The 16,639-nt window shown below is 54.4% G+C and overlaps 2 protein-coding genes across 7 annotated transcripts in view; both read right to left on the bottom strand.

The window, feature by feature from the left end:
• Positions 1-706: 706 nt before the first annotated feature.
• CPLANE2 (ciliogenesis and planar polarity effector complex subunit 2) lies at positions 707-2,544 on the bottom strand. Its single transcript, XM_062013026.1, has 6 exons — positions 2,521-2,544; positions 2,145-2,269; positions 1,897-2,049; positions 1,664-1,788; positions 1,424-1,563; positions 707-1,039 (listed from the first exon to the last, which is right to left on the bottom strand). Exons 2-6 carry the CDS (start codon positions 2,248-2,250, stop codon positions 811-813), a joined length of 753 nt encoding a protein of 250 aa, XP_061869010.1. The 5' UTR covers positions 2,251-2,269; positions 2,521-2,544; the 3' UTR covers positions 707-810.
• A 453-nt stretch (positions 2,545-2,997) lies between these two features.
• FBXO42 (F-box protein 42) overlaps positions 2,998-16,639 on the bottom strand; it is a 49,552-nt gene continuing 35,910 nt past the window's right edge. For all 6 annotated transcript variants that reach the window (XM_062013101.1, XM_062013098.1, XM_062013096.1 and 3 more), the window contains 6 exons: positions 9,327-9,480; positions 8,292-8,402; positions 7,952-8,048; positions 6,802-6,858; positions 6,211-6,327; positions 2,998-6,037 (listed from right to left, as the gene is read on the bottom strand). In XM_062013101.1, coding sequence (XP_061869085.1) covers positions 4,952-6,037; positions 6,211-6,327; positions 6,802-6,858; positions 7,952-8,048; positions 8,292-8,402; positions 9,327-9,480 — 1,622 coding nt within the window. In that variant the 3' untranslated portion in view covers positions 2,998-4,951. The remainder of the gene's footprint in view (positions 6,038-6,210; positions 6,328-6,801; positions 6,859-7,951; positions 8,049-8,291; positions 8,403-9,326; positions 9,481-16,639) is intronic.

Below are 16,639 nucleotides of genomic sequence, written 5' to 3'. Positions count from 1 at the left end.
GAAGGGGGCGGGGATTGGGATCCCCCCCTCATACACAGGGGATTACGGTTGGGGAGTGTGTCTCTGATCCCGCCGCTCGGATTCCTCTCCGCTCCCGAAGGGAGCCCCCCGCCAGCCCCTTCCCCTTTCATTCATGAACCGGCGTGGGAAGGGACGGGGGGCGCCAGCCAATGGCAGCAGGGGGCGGAGCCACGCGGTTACTCCGGCCACGCCCCCCGCCCCGGCCCCGAACCCCCGTCCTCTAAACCCCGCCGCACCCCCAGCTCCCCCAAATCCTGACTCACTCCCAGCGCCTCAAACCCCCCCAAAACCCCAGCTCCCCCAAACCCCGCCGTACTCCCAGCTCCCCAAAACCCTGCTCCCCCAAATCCTGACTCACTCCCAGCGCCCCAAACCTCAAGCATCCCCATCCCCGTGACCCCCAGCACCCCAAAACCAACATCTCAAATTCCCCCAAATCCCCAGCATCCTAAATCCCCCAGCACTCCTATCCCCACCATCCCATTGCACCCCAAACCCCCCAAAACCCCTATCCCTATAACCCCATAGCACCCCAATTCCCCCCTCCCTTCCCATCCCCCCAAATCCTCACCTCTCCAAATCCCCTCGATCCCATAGCACCCCAATTCCCCCCCTCCCTTCCCATCCCCCCAAATTAGATGCATCAGGGCACACAGGGATTTTTTTGGTGGAAATAAGTGGATTTGAGTCAAAAAGCACATTTTCCACTCCCTGGGAGGGGGCACAGGCAATGCTGTTCAACTGGGGTTGGGGATAAGGCCCCTCCAAACCCACCCCACAGGAGGGGGTTCAGGTAGGGGGGAGCCCCTCATCCTCTGGGGTGATGCCAGCAGCAATTTGGTCCCGACGCCAGAGGCTCTCGACCAGGGCATCAAGGAGGGGGGCAACCTGTGCCAGCCCCCTGCGTGCCCCCCTGGCCCCCGGCGTGCTGCCCACCCGCAGCACCTGCAGCCCCCACCTCCCCTCAAAGGCCTCCACGTCTCTCTCTGTCACGTCCGCTTGTGGGGACAGGTCGAATCTGGGTTGAGGGTAGTGGGGGGACACAAAGTCAAGGGAGATACCAACACCCCAAAAATGGCCCTAAGACCCCACAGAAATAAGTGGGAGCTGCTGATCCATCGGTGTGATGAAGTGTGCCTGTTCTCTACACACTGAGGTACTGAGTGCTGTGAAATATGGGGGTGCAAACCCACTCCTCAGGGGACACGTAGTCAAGGGAGACACCACCACCCCTACAATGGCCCTATAACCCCACAGAAGTGAGTGGGAGCTGCTGATCCATCGGTGTAATGACGTGTGGATGTTCTCAGCCTGCTGAGCTGTCATGTGGTGGGAAATCTAAGGGTACAAACCTGGGCAACTCAGCCCTCCCCAGGGACCTCTCTTCCTACCAGAAGGATACTTGGTGCCAACGACCACCCTGACGAGGTTCCCCTCCTCGGGGCCGAGCACACGGCTCATCTGGGCCGGCAGATCCTCGAAGGACGAGCGGTCGATGAAGGAGAAGAGGAAGAGGACGGCATCCGCTTCCTCCTTACAAGCCTGGCAAGGGGGTGATGAGGGGACAACACCATCGCTGAGGGGGGTCCTGTGTTGTGTCTGTCTCCCCCCTCCCCAGTTTATCACAGTCCCCTCGACTCACGGGCATCAGATACTCAAACTTCCTCAGGGCACTGTCCCCGCAGTCCCAGAAATGGAGCTGGAAGATGACGGGGCGGCCGCTGGCCCGTGGCTTGGCCGGCCAGTACACTGTGGTGGTCTCGATGCCTGGGGTGGACACACACACACACACACACACACACACACACAGAGTGACCCCGGGGACGCTGTGGGGAGGGGGATGCTGTGTGTCCCCCCCTCTCCCCGGGACGTTACCCAGGGTCTCGTGGTGCACGGGGGGCGCAGGGGTCCCAGCCAGCGTGGCCGCCAAAGCCGTTTTGCCCACTCCGCTCTTGCCCGAGAGGAACAGTTTGTAGGTGACGGTGGGGGCGGCCAATGCGGGGGGCAGCGCCGGGCGCTCCAGCACTCCTGAGGGCACAGGGGGGTGTCAGGGCTGACGGGGGGCGGGGAGATGGCGCTCCATTTCGGGGGTGGGGGGAAGGAAGGCCGGGCGCGGGGCTCACCGAACACTCTGCGCCGGTTCTTGTGCAGGATGGAGTCCAGGTAGGGGCGGCCGGCGGGGGAGAGGAGCCATCCCGGCTCCAGCACCGAGCCCTCCCGCGCCGCCATGCGCCGCCCCCGCCGCAGCCTGAGGGGACAGGGAGACCCCCCCACATCCCCTCACGTCACTGCACCCCGCAGCGGGGGGGGGGGGAGCGCAGGTAACGCCCCCCTCCCAGGGGCCAGGTACCCCCCGCCCCAGGCTCCCAGCACCCCCCCGGGCTCCCCGCAGCCTCCCACGGGGTCCCTGAACGCCCCATCGCCTCCTTATTGCCCCCCTCGCCCCACATCAGGATGTTCCCGCCATGAATTCACACCCTCCCCCCCTCCCGCCCTCACCTGTGGCGGCTTCCGCCCGGCGTGACGTCAGCGGGGCGTGGCCCGGGCGGCGCGTGCGCGTGGAGCGGGCAGCCGCGGGCCCGGGGCGGCGGGAGCGGGGGGACACACGGAGCGGCCCGTGGTGGGGGCGCAGGGGATTTCCAGCCCTCGCAGGTTTTGGGGTCCCCGTCCTCAATTCCCTGCCCGCCCTCAGGCTTTGGGGTGCCCCATTTCCAGTCCCTCAGCCTTAAGGGTCCCACCTTTCCCCCGCTAGCCCCCTTTTTTCCTTGTGCCTCTTTCCCACCTGTAACACCCCCTGCTAGAAATACACCGGGTTTGGTTTTTTTTACCCGATGTGACCTCAAATCCCCCCTTTTCACCCCCAAATCTGTGAGGAGGGGAGTTCCCTCCACGGCATTTCCCCCCCCCCCCCCCTTCCCAAAAGCACCAACCATCCGTTTCTTTTCCTTTTTATTTGTTAAACTGCTAAAAATTCATCAGGATAAGGGGGGAGGGAAACCCAGAAACCCCCTCCCGCCACCCTCCCCCCCCAAAAAAATGTACACAAGGTTTTAAATATCACCAAAAATCGCTTTTTCATTCCTATGCTTGGCTGAGCCTGAGGGGAACAACGTGGGGGGTGGGGGACACACACCTGAGTCGTGGAGGGGGGGATACACCTCGCTCACAGCACCAGCAGCTTGGTTGGGGTGGGAGCTGTTATAATTGGGGATGAATTTAGCATTGAGGGCGCAGAACATGCCTTTCTGTGACCCGTGGGGATGGAGGAGGGATGGCCTTGGCTGCTCAGTGGGTTTGGGGGGGCTTTGGAATTGGTGTGGGAGGGGGATTTGGGGATCAATTAGGGAGATTTTGGGGCCATCTGAGTGGATTTGGAGACACTTTAGGGAGATTTTAGGACATGGAGAGCACATAAACACCCCTTAAAGGACAAGAACCCACCATTCATCCCTTTTTCAGCTCTTTTTTTTGGGGGGGGGGGGTGTGATGACAATTGACATGCAAAGGGAAGGAGGGACTCGCTGCCCAAAGCCCAACCACAGCTTCCAAGCGATAACTATTTCCCACATTCCCCCCTCCCAGGTGCTCCTGAGGTTAAAAAAGAAATGGCATTTTGCTTCCCCTTGGGACAAATCAGATGAGTTTGGGATTGGGAGAGGTTGAGATTTATTTACAGAGGTGGAAAAAGCCGCAGATGAAGCAAAACCCTCCTCATCCCCGTGCGGCTGGGATGCGATTTAAGGCTCCGACCGGCAAGAGAACAGCTCAGTGGTGGGGGGGAAATAAAGGAGGGGGGGAAAAGGGGCCACGTCATGGCACTGCCGGCTTGGGGAGGGTTCCCTGTTTTCCAGGTGCTGCAGGTTGTTGGCCAAAAGTTGGCAGAATCTGCCTCTTTTTTTCCCCCCTCCATGTCTCGAGGGGGAAGGGCAGAGGTTGTCCCAGGACACAGCTTGGATCCCTTTGGGTTTTTTGTTGGGACTCTTTGCAGGAGGAGGCACGTGCAAAGCTGAGCTGGAGTTGCTGCCATGGGGCTGCTCCCACCCTCAGGTTCACTGAGACACATCTTTTGGCTGGAAAAAAAGCACGCAACCCCACCCTTGGTCCCGGGCTACGAGGTGTGGGTCCAGCTTTTTGAGTTTGGGCTGTCCAGTGAAAGGCAAACCTCGGAGTCTCGAAGGGAATGGGCAGCCAAAAGTCTCAGCTTTGGGGCAAGAATAGGATTTATTGAGTTACTAGTGTGGGGCGTTTTACAGGAGGGATCAGGGCTGATCCTGAAGCTCGATCCAGCATAATCCAGGGCAGGTGGATGGGGAAGGATGCTAAAACCCAGCTAATTCATCTTTTTTTTTTGGCATTTTGACTCAAAACCACCCCCCTCCATGTCCTTTCTTGCTCTTTAGGGTCCTGGATGGGGACGGGAGAGTGACAGGCCAAAGGGGCGAGAGGCAAAAGACAAAAAGGCATTGTGTTTGTGTGGAGCAAAGGTCTGCAGCGCTGGGAGGCTGCTGGGGAACGGGGGTATTGCTGTTGTTTTCCTTCCAGAGTCGAGCCCAGAACTCCTCAGCAGCACAAGCCCACGGCCTCTGTCACACACATGCCAGGAAGAGTTCTGGAGAGATCCAAAAACCTCTCAAACGCCTTCCCTTTGGAAAACCAAACCCACCTCCAGAGAGATTTCCCTACCTGCTCACCCCAAATCCTCAGCTCGGATCACGGCGGGTCCCGTAAACACCATTTGCTTCACTGGGCTCTTACTGGGAACTGCTGGGGCAGCGCTGGAGGTTTCGCTCGGGACTTTTTATTGGTTTCTCGCTGCCTAATTTCACAGTTTGACAGAGTAAAAAGGTCTTTGGAAAGGAGAGGGAAGAGCCAGGGGGAGGGGGGGGGGGGGGGGGGGGGAGGTGACGGCGGCGAAGGGCTCGGGGCCACATTATCTTTTCGCTCGCACAAAGTACAAGGCATTTGTTTTGGGATAATATTTCACGTTCTGTTTCTTGTCCATGAGGCCACCGAATATGATTAACTCCCCTCTGCCTTGCACCACCGTGTGTAAACTGGTTTCTGGTGGCCCCACCACCGAACTGCTGTTGAACACTTTCCATTTGACTCGTCCTTTTTCCTTGGTGTCTTTAATGTCCAGCACGTACATCTGCATGGGTTTGCAGTTCATGCTCTGGTATAAAGGCTTCCCAACGTTGAGGGACTGGGGAGGGTGATGGCCCAGGCGGCGGGCGATGGGAGGTAAGGAATGGCCGTCGCCTTGGGTAGAGCCCGGCCGCGCCGCCGAGCCCGTCTCGGCACCCGGGGAACCAGGGGACGAAGCCAAGGGAGGGCTCAAGGCTGCAGAAGCTGAAGAGGCTTTGGAAGAGAGGGCTTTGACGGCCTCCAGGCTCCTGCGCAGCGCGCCGGGGGACACGGCCCCCGCGAGGGAGCCGGCGCCGTGGGGCGGCGTGTGGACGCCGTTGGTTTGCTCGGGGGGGTTCCTGCCCGTCCTGCCCTCAGCACCGTCCGTCTGGCACACGAGGGGAGCCGCTTTCTGGTCCCAGCTCAGGTCGACCGAAGCCAAACGAAGGTCTTTCTGCTCCGGCAGCGAGCCCCGTCGCGGAGCCAGGGCCAGCCCCGCTTTGAGGTCGTATCCTTCGGCGGCAGAGGGTGTGCTGGGCGATACCACCTGCACTGGGCTGTCCAAGGAGGCCCCGCCGCCCGCCGTGGAGCCCGGTGAGAAACTCCCACCGTTGAGGACAGGGGAACTGTCCCCTCTGGCAGGGGAGAGGCTGCCTTCCCGGGATCCCGAGGGGGTTTGCCTCTGGGCCCTGGGCCGTAAGGTGCCCCAGCGGCCGTTGACGCAGGGAGCTTCGTCCGTGTTCCTGACGGGGGACTGGGAGCGATATTCCCGCGTCTCAGGGACCAGGGCGGGCGGCGTGGCACTGATGGGAGAGGGCCGAGAGTTCAGGCTGGGACTCAGAGGGGCTCTGCCGCTGGGAGCTTGGCTAAAGACCACCACACACTGTCCCACCTGGAAGAGGAGAAGGGGAGAGAAGGGAGGGTTACAAATGGGCAGATGGCCCTCTGCGCTGTCCCGGGGAAAACAACAGCTGGGGGGGTCTGGAGCGTTCTGGGCAGGGAACAAAGATCAGTGGATGGATAAGAGAGACCCCTCTCTCCTTAGAGACCCCACTGTGTCCATACCCTGCAGGCAGGATGGCACCACAGCTCCGGGGCTCCGTGGTCTTCATTCTCCACCTTGAGCGGCTGCCAGGTCCAGGGGCTGGTGTGCATGTGCAGTAGCCAGGCATCTTTAAACAGCTGTGAAGGAAAGCAGGGACAGAGTTAGGAGTCCCAGCTGAGACTGAGGAGCCTGGTTTGCTGCTAGGATCAGCCCAGCAGAGGCAGGAGAGGTGCCTTGGTGCTGCAGACAGAGGAATGGTGACGCAGATCAGGATGTGACTGCCCAGGAGTGACTACACCCTACCATGGCCAAATCCCTTCATCTCCATCTTCTATCCCAGTGTAAAATCAGGGCTCATTCTTCTGAGGCTCAATTAACCTCAACAAGCTGCTCAGGTAGTGCCTGAGGTGCTTTTTTCTTAATTAAAGCAGCTCTAGCAATAGCTAGACAGCTTCTCTGGGAAACCTACCACATGAGTGCCCAGATTTACAGGATAAAATGCCATCTGGGTGACACACCGAGTCCCTCCCTCTCCTCAGTCCGGCACCCAGGGCTCACAGCTGCAGTAAAACACGTGAAGCTCATGCCCACGCTCCCTCTTGGATACTTACTGCATTGGGACCACCACAGCCACCCAGGATTAAAATGGTTTCGTTGTCTATTACGATCTGGAGGGGACAAAGAAGAGCGTTTCAGAGGGGGAATGGGGTGAAGCGTCCCTGGGACTTTCAGCAGGGCCTCCAAGTGCAGGCAGAGCCAGGTTATGGCTCCTCAGCTGCACTGATGCTGCCCTGGGATGAGGAGTGGAGCTGGGATGGGGAGCAGGTTTTACTGGGCCTGAGGCAAAGGGGGATGAAGGGTTCACCCTGTTGCCTTATGCCAAACAGCTCGCAAACCAGTCTCTCTTCCTGAGGAGAGCAATTACCCCCTTGCTGATACTGACCCAAAGCACACGAGACTCAACACCCCTGCTTCAATTAAGGGAGAATCACAGAATGGTGAGGGCTGGAAGGGACCTTTAGAGATCTAGTCCAACCCCCCTGCCAAAGCAGGTTCACCTAGATCAGGCTGCAGGTGGAAGGGTTGTCTGGGAGGACATGTGCTTTCAGCAGTATTTGTCAGGTGCTGGTAGCAGGTGAGTTTAGTCCATTAATCTCCTTTTGCAGCGGATGGAAAGGCACAAGCACAAGCACTTGATCTCTTCTGAGTGTCCTCCTAGGCTGAGAGGAACCAGTGAGTGTCCTCCCTGGGGACCACAGAGGGATGGCAGGGATGCCAGCTGCCAGAGCCACCTGCATCCTGACTCCCACGAGCTCCCTGCCCCAGGCAGGCAATAAACCAGGTGCTGCCAGCCCCGTGATCTGAGTGGCTGGAACCAAGAACAAGGAGAGCAGAGCAATCAAAAAGGCCTGGAGCCAAACCCAACTTGTGATAACACTTCATTGATCTTAAATGCCAAAGGGAACAATTGCTGGGGTTCAACCAGGCATTTGTTCTCCAGAAATGCTCGTTAGAGTTATGAGTCATGTGCAAGGCAGGGCCTGGTACCTGCCTGAGTGTTGGGGAGATGAAAAGTGCACCCTCACAGAACAGATGGCTGAGGAAAAGACAGGCCCTTGGGCAAAGGCTGCAAAGATAACTTGGAAATCAGGCACTGGATTTCAGGCAAGCTGCTAAGCTGCCTGGAAGCTGGAAATGAAGCTCTGCCTGGTTTATCCTTGGCAGTGTGTGTTGGTGCTGGGATTGGAAAGGGGAGCTCACCTGAGATTGGCCACCTCGTGGGTGAGGGCTGGGCCCAGAGATGTTGGGCTTGGACCAAGCCCACTGCTCCAGATCCAGCACCCAGATGTCATTGCTCCTGCAAGGACAAGACAACACACATTGAAGATGCAGCCAGGCCCTGTGGGCATTTGAAAAGCAGCTTTGGGGTAGGGTTTTGGGTTTTTAATGGGCTGGAGCCCTGAGGGGATTCGCTGGGAAGGGTGTGCTAAGGCAGCAGGCAGACCCCAAAGCCCTGTGGAGACCTCCTTGTACGAGCTACCCCAGCACCATCATGACACACACCTCTCTTGCAGCAGCACTTCTCAGACCCCAGACTTACATTTGTCGGGATCCTAACGAACCCCCAAAGACGATCATTTTGTCTTCTATGACACAGGAAGAGTGTCCTGCCATGGGAGGGGGGCCATGGGTGGTCACAATGCAGTTCCACCTAAAGCAACAAAGAGGAAGTCACTCACCATCAGGCTGGATCGTCATTGGTTGTTCCTCCAGAACACATTACAGGGGAAAACCTCTAAAGATCCAAATAATAACGAAACTCATTACAAATACTAATGTGCTAAGCATTTTTAGAACATGACAAAGTCACAAGGCCAGGTTGGAAATATCACCCCTTTCAATTAAGTTCTCCCTGAACTATTTCCAACACGGTTTAATTACAGTGTCCTAATGACACTGCCCAAAAGGGCATTGGATAATTGACACTTCTGATGATGAAAAGTTCTCAATGAAAGAGGAGCAGGAACCATCACTGCTTTGATACAGCCATCAGTGAGAAAGCCTGGTGTAAAACCAGCCAAACGGTGTTTGCAAGGGGAGAGGAAAATTCCTGCCATCTTCCTGGTCACTGCTGGGTGCTTTAATGAAGGAGCTGTAAAGGCAGAGAGATTTCTACAATGGTGTAGATGTCTGCTTTGTCACCTCTTCCTTAGAGGGACACAGGAGCTGTGAGTTTTGGACCATTGCTAAAAACAAGACCTCCAGGAGTTGGGGCTTTGTTTCCTTTCCTCAAAGACATCAACGGTCTCACAACCAAATGGATTTGGCCTTTCAAGCACACACATCTCCAACCTGGCTGGCTGGGAGCACTCAGGGAGTCTGGCATATTTTAGGGACGAGGTGAGGGTTGCACGGAAGCAACCACCACCCAAAAGGTGCCAGGCAGCAGCGTGCCAACATCTCTAGTGTGCTTTTGTGGGGTGTTTTTTGTAGACACACGCCAGGATTAGACACACAGAGGAAACCAGGACCATGCACAGCTTCCCAGCTAGGCTCAGGAGACCCCCTCCAGGTGCATTAAACACAGACTTTTACAGGACGAAAGCCCAGGCTTCCAATGCAGGTGTGCTCTTACCAGTTTTTGGAGGGTGAGTATGTATGGATTTCATCAAAGAACCTCTCTGGCTGGTGCAGAGGGTAAGGGCTCGGCCGTGTCCACCCACCAAAAAGCACCAGTAAATCCTTGTAGACTACCAGTGTGGCCCCAGCCTTGGGTGAGGGGTATGAACCTGGGCAAAAGGGAGAGAAGGGGAGGGTTAGGAAGCCACCCTTGAACACAAGCACCCAAACCTCTGTCCTGGGCTTTGCTGAAACATGACAACACAGAGACTCCACCTCCCAGAGCAAATAAATAAATAGCAGAAAAGAAGGGCAAAATTAGAGCTGGGAGCCTGGGAAGAAAACTCCTGCCAATTTGTGTCACTGTAATTAGTAGGAGCCTGAAAGCACATCTCTTGTATGGCAAAACATCTGTCACTCACTGGCAGGAAATTGCTAGCTTTCCACCGTATCCCTTGAAATTACTGCTTTAGCACTGAATAAAAGCCATAATTACCTCCAAATACCTCGTAACTTCTCCCCAAGGAAGGAGGCAGAAAAAAATACCAACTCTAATGCATGCAGAGAGGCGAGTGGCAGATCGCTGGGGTGCTCAAGAGTGGCAGCACACACCAAACCCCTCTGTTTTGGCAAATAGCACCATGAAACCTCTGAGCTCTTTGCTGTGTCAATTAACAGCTGCTCCTCTACTGATTATTAAGTGGAGTTTTATTCCCCTTGACTTGTTTGAGGTTCAAAAGGCTCTGTGGGAGCCAGGGACCTCCTGAGTAGGACATGAGGAAGATGCCATGAGCTCTTGGGCTTGGTGGTGTTTAGATAACGCTGCTCTGTTACAACCCTGCTTGCCTGACCACTGCATCACTCCTTAACCAACTCAGAGCAACACAACTTCAATGCAAAGAGTCCCTTTGCAAGGTGCCTTTGCATTGATGTCAGGAAATCAGCCATGGTCTGCTGCAAAAGGACAAGCCCTGGCTGCTCCTGCAGCCAGAAGTGCCGTGTCACAACCTCACCGATGTGTCAGGTGCTTGAACAGCTTCCCAGGAGAAAGCTAAAGGCTCTCCAGTTAGGGCTGACGTGTGTGAGCATCCTCCTTCCCACGGCCAGCACCAGCAGCAGGCAGATTCCTCCACCTCTGCAGTCACACTTTCAAAATAATCATCAAGGCATCATCTGAAACATGCGGATGCTGCGAGAGCAGCTCAAGGGCAAAGCTGCACACGTGGCTGCAGACACACCGTCACCCTCTCCAAAAAGGCTGAGACACCAAAGCCACCTCTCTCTCTCTCTCTCTCTTAATAGGACTTGGAGAAACATTTTTAGCAGGTAATGACATGCAGAAGGGAGACTATTTATAAAAGAAACCAGGGTGGCTATTTTAAGAGGCTGTAGCTGAGAAAGGCTGTTGCATGGCGATGGGTTCCAGGCGGTGGGTGGGAAGAGCACAGCCAAAAAGTAACCCCTGTCCAGAGGTGAGGGAGATGGCCACAGAGTCCCCCAGCCTTTCTCCAGGGACAAAGCACCTTTTGCTGCTGCTCTCAGGCAGGTGAAAAAGGGGAAATGAAGTTGTTCAGGAAATAGTTCTTGTGCTGGGCCACATATATAGTGTGGGCAGAGCTATACCCAAGGTCTCCTTATGAGACTCACAGTTGGATACTCTTAGTTCCCAAATTCCAGCTTTCCTGGCTTGTTCCATGGCAGTGGGCAACTCATTAATCCACATTAACAGGTTTCCAGCCTAAATATTTCCCCAGAAGAGCATAAAGTTGTTTCAAGCCTGGCATCAGATATGAGACTGCTAGAAACGTTTCTGCCTGACTTGCTGGCTGGGCTTCTCCATCAGGGGAGCACGAGAGTGAAAGGTGCTGGGTTTAAATTGGGTTGTTTTTAAACAAAAAAAGGTCAGCTAGAGTTATCCCAGGATGAAGAAACAGATAGGAACTTTGCTCTGGGATGGTGCAGAGTGAGGGAAGCCACCCTCTTGTTGCTGTAACCTAAAGGTCAACCCCAGTCTCAGACAGTTCCCAAATGAGTCAACAAGACATAAACAGCCCAGGGCAGAAGCTAGCCCTGGTTCTTCAGGAAGCTTTGCCTGTTACTGGATGTTGCACAGGTGTAAATGATGGGAGTTTCATTCTGCAATGCAGGAAGAATCTGCAGACTTAGCCTCTCAAAGCCTCTCCTATCCAGTGGAGATATCTATAGATGCTCCCTGCAAGAGATGCACCACAAGACTGTCACAGCACAGCAGGCTTCAGCGATCTTGTGTTTGAGTAGAAACACGTGGGCAAAGAGCAGCTGAAACCCTGAGAATTACTACAGCTTCTATTTCTAAAGCAGGAGAGAGCTGCTGAGTGCTGCTGCCACTCTTCCCTGGAAAAGGCAGGAGCATTGGGAAGGAGGCAGAGCAAAGTTTGCCCTGCCCAGGCAAAGGGGGAAAAGGTGATCGGCAGCCTTTGTGACTTCAGATCTCAAGTATGCGGAGGAGAGCGGAGACGGCAGCAGGAACATCAAAGGGACCCGGTGCCTCAATTCCGTGGGGCCCTGAAAGGACCTGCTCAAAGTCTGAGCTCTTCAGAGGATGTGTCCAGCGGCGTTTCAAACGAACCTACTCGACAGGGGAGGGCTCCTTCCTCCCCAGGATCCCACTTGCAAATGAAACGGCCTCTGTATCTAGCTGCGGACTGAAGTGCCTGCCCAGGAACATCCTTAGTTAATTGCCTGGGTTTCAACTGCTCCCGGGGTACAGAGAAGACTCTTCCTGGCTGGGTTTCTAAGCTCTCACACCCTGATAACACCAACCAACCCCATATCAGATTATCTTTCCTTGGGGATAAAAATTCAGAGGGTGTAGCACAATTAACTCCTCCTAAACATAGAAGGCAACATCTCTTTACAGCTGACGCTGTTTATTCAGCCAGGGTGAGCAGCTAAAAGCTGGCCCGAGCTATTTTTTCCCAGTTGATGGATTTTCCTGGCTCACAAAGCACACACATACTTTTCAAACAAACAAACAAAGATCTCGGGCTGCCACAGCTGTCTGCATGAGAAACGTCAGCCTCTGATCGCTTCTGCCACGAGCTCTGCATGCTGTCTGTTTAGGATCTGTCCTTATAAGCATTTTTTAAAGCCCATTTATTCATCTCTCTAATGCAACCAGAGCAGCACCCACAGAGACTGGAGGCCACAGAAGCAAAGCCTGGCTGTGAGGGCACACGTAACGTGAATTTCCAGACCAGCCTTTTACCTCCAGCAGGTGCAATGCTGTGTGACCCCAAAACCAAACACCAAGGGCAGCTTAACATAAAATACATGAGGAGGGGAAAAAACCCACCACCCAAAGCAATGAAACCACATGGTGCCCGATTCGATGGGATTAACCAGATGAAATGGTCAGTTGAGATCGATATTGTTTGGGATAATATTGTCAAAGAGGCGGAGTAGAGCAGAGCCAAAGGTTTGTGCTGTGCTGGGGGGAAGGATGAGATGTGGAAGGAGTTCTGGGCTTGTGTCAAGGGGATAAATCTGGGGGAATTTTTACTACAGTAGATTTCTAGAGATAGGTGAGACTAGAGCTACAGCTGAGGCCCATTATTGCTGGACCTGATGGATTTCTGAAGCCACCTTAGCTCCAGCAAGAGCTGCCCAGGGAGGGTGTGGAGGCTCCTTCCTTGGAGGTCTTCAAAACCCACTTGGACACATTCCTGTGTGACCTGATCTAGGGGGACCTGCCTTGGCAGGGGGATTGTACTGGATGATCTCTAGAGGTCCCTTCCAACCCTACCATCCTCTGATTCTCTGACTCCATTGAGGTGACCATGGTCCTCACCAGCTGATTCTCTGTACATGAAATGCCAGGATAAACAAAACCAAGCCCGTGGCTGTGTTTCCAATTTCAAAGCTGAGAAATTAAAGTGAGCTGGTCCAGTAGCCAGTGGACTTCAATGCAAAAAGGAAGCCAAGCTCACAGGTTCAAAAGGCATCCACAATCTGCACACCAAAGGCACAGGAAGCCCTCCTGGGGAAGAACTCGGGGCTACCAGCCACTACCTGCACCAGCCAAAAAATAAAGGGCAAGGTGATGGTCCTGCTCTGCCATGGCTCAAGCCACACTGTAAACACAGGAGAACAAATGATGTTTGCTTACCAAGTTATGTTCCATCACAAGGATGTGCTTAATTTGGTGGCTACATTATCAGCAGAGCATATTATAATCCCAAAGAAAGAGCCAAAGGGAGATGCTGAACCTGTGTAGTCATTTCTGAAAAGTCAATCTGTGCTGGTGTTTCCTAAGTGGTCTGTACCTCTGCTCAGAGCATTTCAGTGTAACACATCTGCAGAAGAATAAAAGGTTCTGTGGGATTGCACCCCAAGGAGCTTGTGTTGTTTAGAGAGAGGCAAAAAGGAATGGTAAGAGGCAAATTTCTGTTAAGAAGAGAAAAAAACCCCGCACCAGTTGCTGGATGTCCCAGCAGAAATGAGGCTACAAGGATGACCTGGACTTACTGCACCTGGCCTCTGCCTTACAAAACCCCACCTCAGACCTTTCCTTGCCAGAGGAGCTGGCTGTTCTGGTGCTGTTTTAAACTGTGTACATCTCTGGGGGAGCTGCCTGTGGAACACAGAGCTCATGCTCTCCTCTATGTCTTGGCAGAGGGTGAAACCTGCTGTGCTGCCTGCTACGGAGTGGAAGCCGCCGGGGCCTGATGCTCAGCCTGGATCTACGAGCCTGGCTTTTGAGGTGACAGAGACTTAAAAGATGCCAAAGCACCTAATCTAGAAACCTCATTCACTTCAGCACCATCATCCACCCCAACTGAGGGATTACACTCCATCACACTCAGGCCCACCCCAAACCCTCCTGACAGTGTGAAATCCCCAAACCTTTCCCCTTTCCTTGGAAGGGAAACCAGAGAAGGAAAAAAATAGCAAACCCCTCTGCTTCCCAGACAGGCTTGGTTTTTCCACAGCAGTCTGCAGATTTGCCTGAAAGCTATTCCCCTGCCAGCAGTTTGTGAGGTTTCACAAAGGGAGGATGACAAGCCGGTGAGCAGAGGTCGGATACGGCGTGACCGGCAGAGGATGACCATCCCGGCAATCCAGGCATTAGCATCGGATTTGGGAGACGCCAAAGGAGAGCTCCTATGAGAAGAGCTGATGTCTTCACAGCACATTGCACACCAGGCTCTTTCCCCAAGTGAAACCACACCATTTAGGGCTCTGGTGCTCAGCTGCCTTGGATCCAGCGTTGGACATTCACCTGGTTTTATCCCCAAGATGTTCAAAGTGGGGCAGGAGAATTATGAACGTTTTTAAGACCAGCTTTGACTGGAGCTGCCTAAACCTTAAAGCTTTTAAGAGCTAAGACAGTATCATTTTCCCTTACCAAAGCCACATGTGATTTAGTGTTCCCTCCAATCTGGCTCAAAACCATAAATTCCTTGCTTGGAAGCAGACAGGCATTCAGCTCTGCAAGAGTTTAAAGACAAAAACCTGAGCAAGATCCAATTTGTCTCCACACCAGGGAGACCAAACCTTTGCAGCACATACAATACCTCTCAGGCAGGGGGAAAACAACCAAACCACAGCAGCCCCTGTGATGTTTACACACACAAATAAAACCCACCCTGCTCTCAGTGTTGAATTTTCAGCCTACAATGGCACAAGGCTCATCCTGCAAGCCTGATCAGACCCATGGCATGGAACTGCAGGTCTGGTTTCTTGCAATCTTTACAAGGTGGAGGCAGAAATCCCCGCTGGGGAGGATAAGTCACCTCCAAGCTTTTGCAATGTCACAGTCATTTCTTTGTTGGAGCTCTTTTTTTTAACTTCTTTAACCCCTGAAATCCTTACATGCCGCCACCCAGAGCCTGATAAAGCTGTTGCAAAGGAGAGGCAGTGCCCTCTGAACCCTGTGCAACAGGATTACTGAGTCACTAGCTGCTAATGCTTGGCAAAAATGTCCTTACCCTGCAAGTTGAGCAAACAGGGATGAGATAAAAACGCCCCAGGGCCTCACCCCCTTATCTCTTAATAGCTGCAAACCAGGAGCATTGCAACTCCTGCACCTCGGTGGTGCAGGAAAGGTTTTATTAGGATCCATCCTGAACCTTTCTCAGCCATCACTCCCAAGGTGCTGAGTTACTCCTTAGGGTGAGGTCACCTCATATTCCCCTTCACAATCACCTCACCTTGGTTTTGGGAAATGCAGATTTGGCCCTGGGCTAAAGGGTGCTGCTGTTGCAAGAGCTGCCTTTCCCTCTAGGTGGGTGGAAGCCAAACTCCAGCCAGAGATCCACCTTTCTCTGCTATAACACTTGGGGTTTTTCCCCCCCCTCTCCACCTTAACTGATCCCCTGCAGACTCCCAAGTGATTTGAGTAACAGTCTGCCATCCTCCACAAACCACCTCCCATGCTAATTACAGAGCTCAACAGCTCGGAGAGTAGAGGGTTGATCAGCTCCAGTGTCTTCCCTCCACGAGGCCAACGGCGAGCTGGGAATTGCTGTATCAGGCTCCAGGAGGCCACAAAGAAACGGTTAATTGCAGGGAAGGGCCCGAGGTCTGTGTGGGTTAGTGGAGGAGAGAGAGCCCTGACTCTGCTGAGCTCCACATTTCTCGCTCCAGTCATGCTCCCGTCTCGGCCGCCGCAGCACGAGGGAGGCGGCAGAGGAACGGGCAGACGTCAGAGAACCCCCAAATTACTGGCCTTTCAGGAAATGACTGCTGTGTAATTTGGTGAGGTTTGAGCTACCACGGGGCTAAAAAACCCTCAACTATCCTTTACAGAGCATCCTGGGGGCACAGGCAGAAAAGTCGATTCGAGGTGAGCACGAAAAGCTCAGCGCTGGGAAGAGTGGGGACTGGGCTCCTATCAGAACGTGCTGCAAACCCTGATGCCTGCCTACTGAAAACTCCAGTACAGCACACAGGGGCACAGTGAGTCAGCTCTCTGCACCTTCCTTTAACCAGCCCTTCCCTCACTTGCTGCCACTGAATCATGTGGGTTGGGAAGCCCTTGAAGCTGCTGCAGTCCCAGCCCTCCCCTCACCCTGCCACAGTCACCACTAACCCCTGGCCCTCATCACCTCAGCTCCACGGCTTTGGGATCCCTCCAGGGCTGGGCACTCCCCCAGCTCCCTGGGCAGCCTGGCACAGGGGCTGACACCCCTCTCAGGGAAACAGTTCTGCCTCAGCTCCAATCTCAACCTCCCCTGGGGAAACTTGAGCCCATTCCCTCGTCACTCATTACTGGAGAGATGAGACTCACTCACTTGCTACAACCTCCTTTCAGGTAGCTGTCTTTGCCCTTATTCTCATATCCAAGCC

The sequence above is a fragment of the Colius striatus genome, chromosome 21, assembly GCF_028858725.1.
Source record: "Colius striatus isolate bColStr4 chromosome 21, bColStr4.1.hap1, whole genome shotgun sequence".
Lineage (NCBI taxonomy): Eukaryota > Metazoa > Chordata > Aves > Coliiformes > Coliidae > Colius > Colius striatus.
This window is presented reverse-complemented; position numbering and strand designations above follow the sequence as displayed.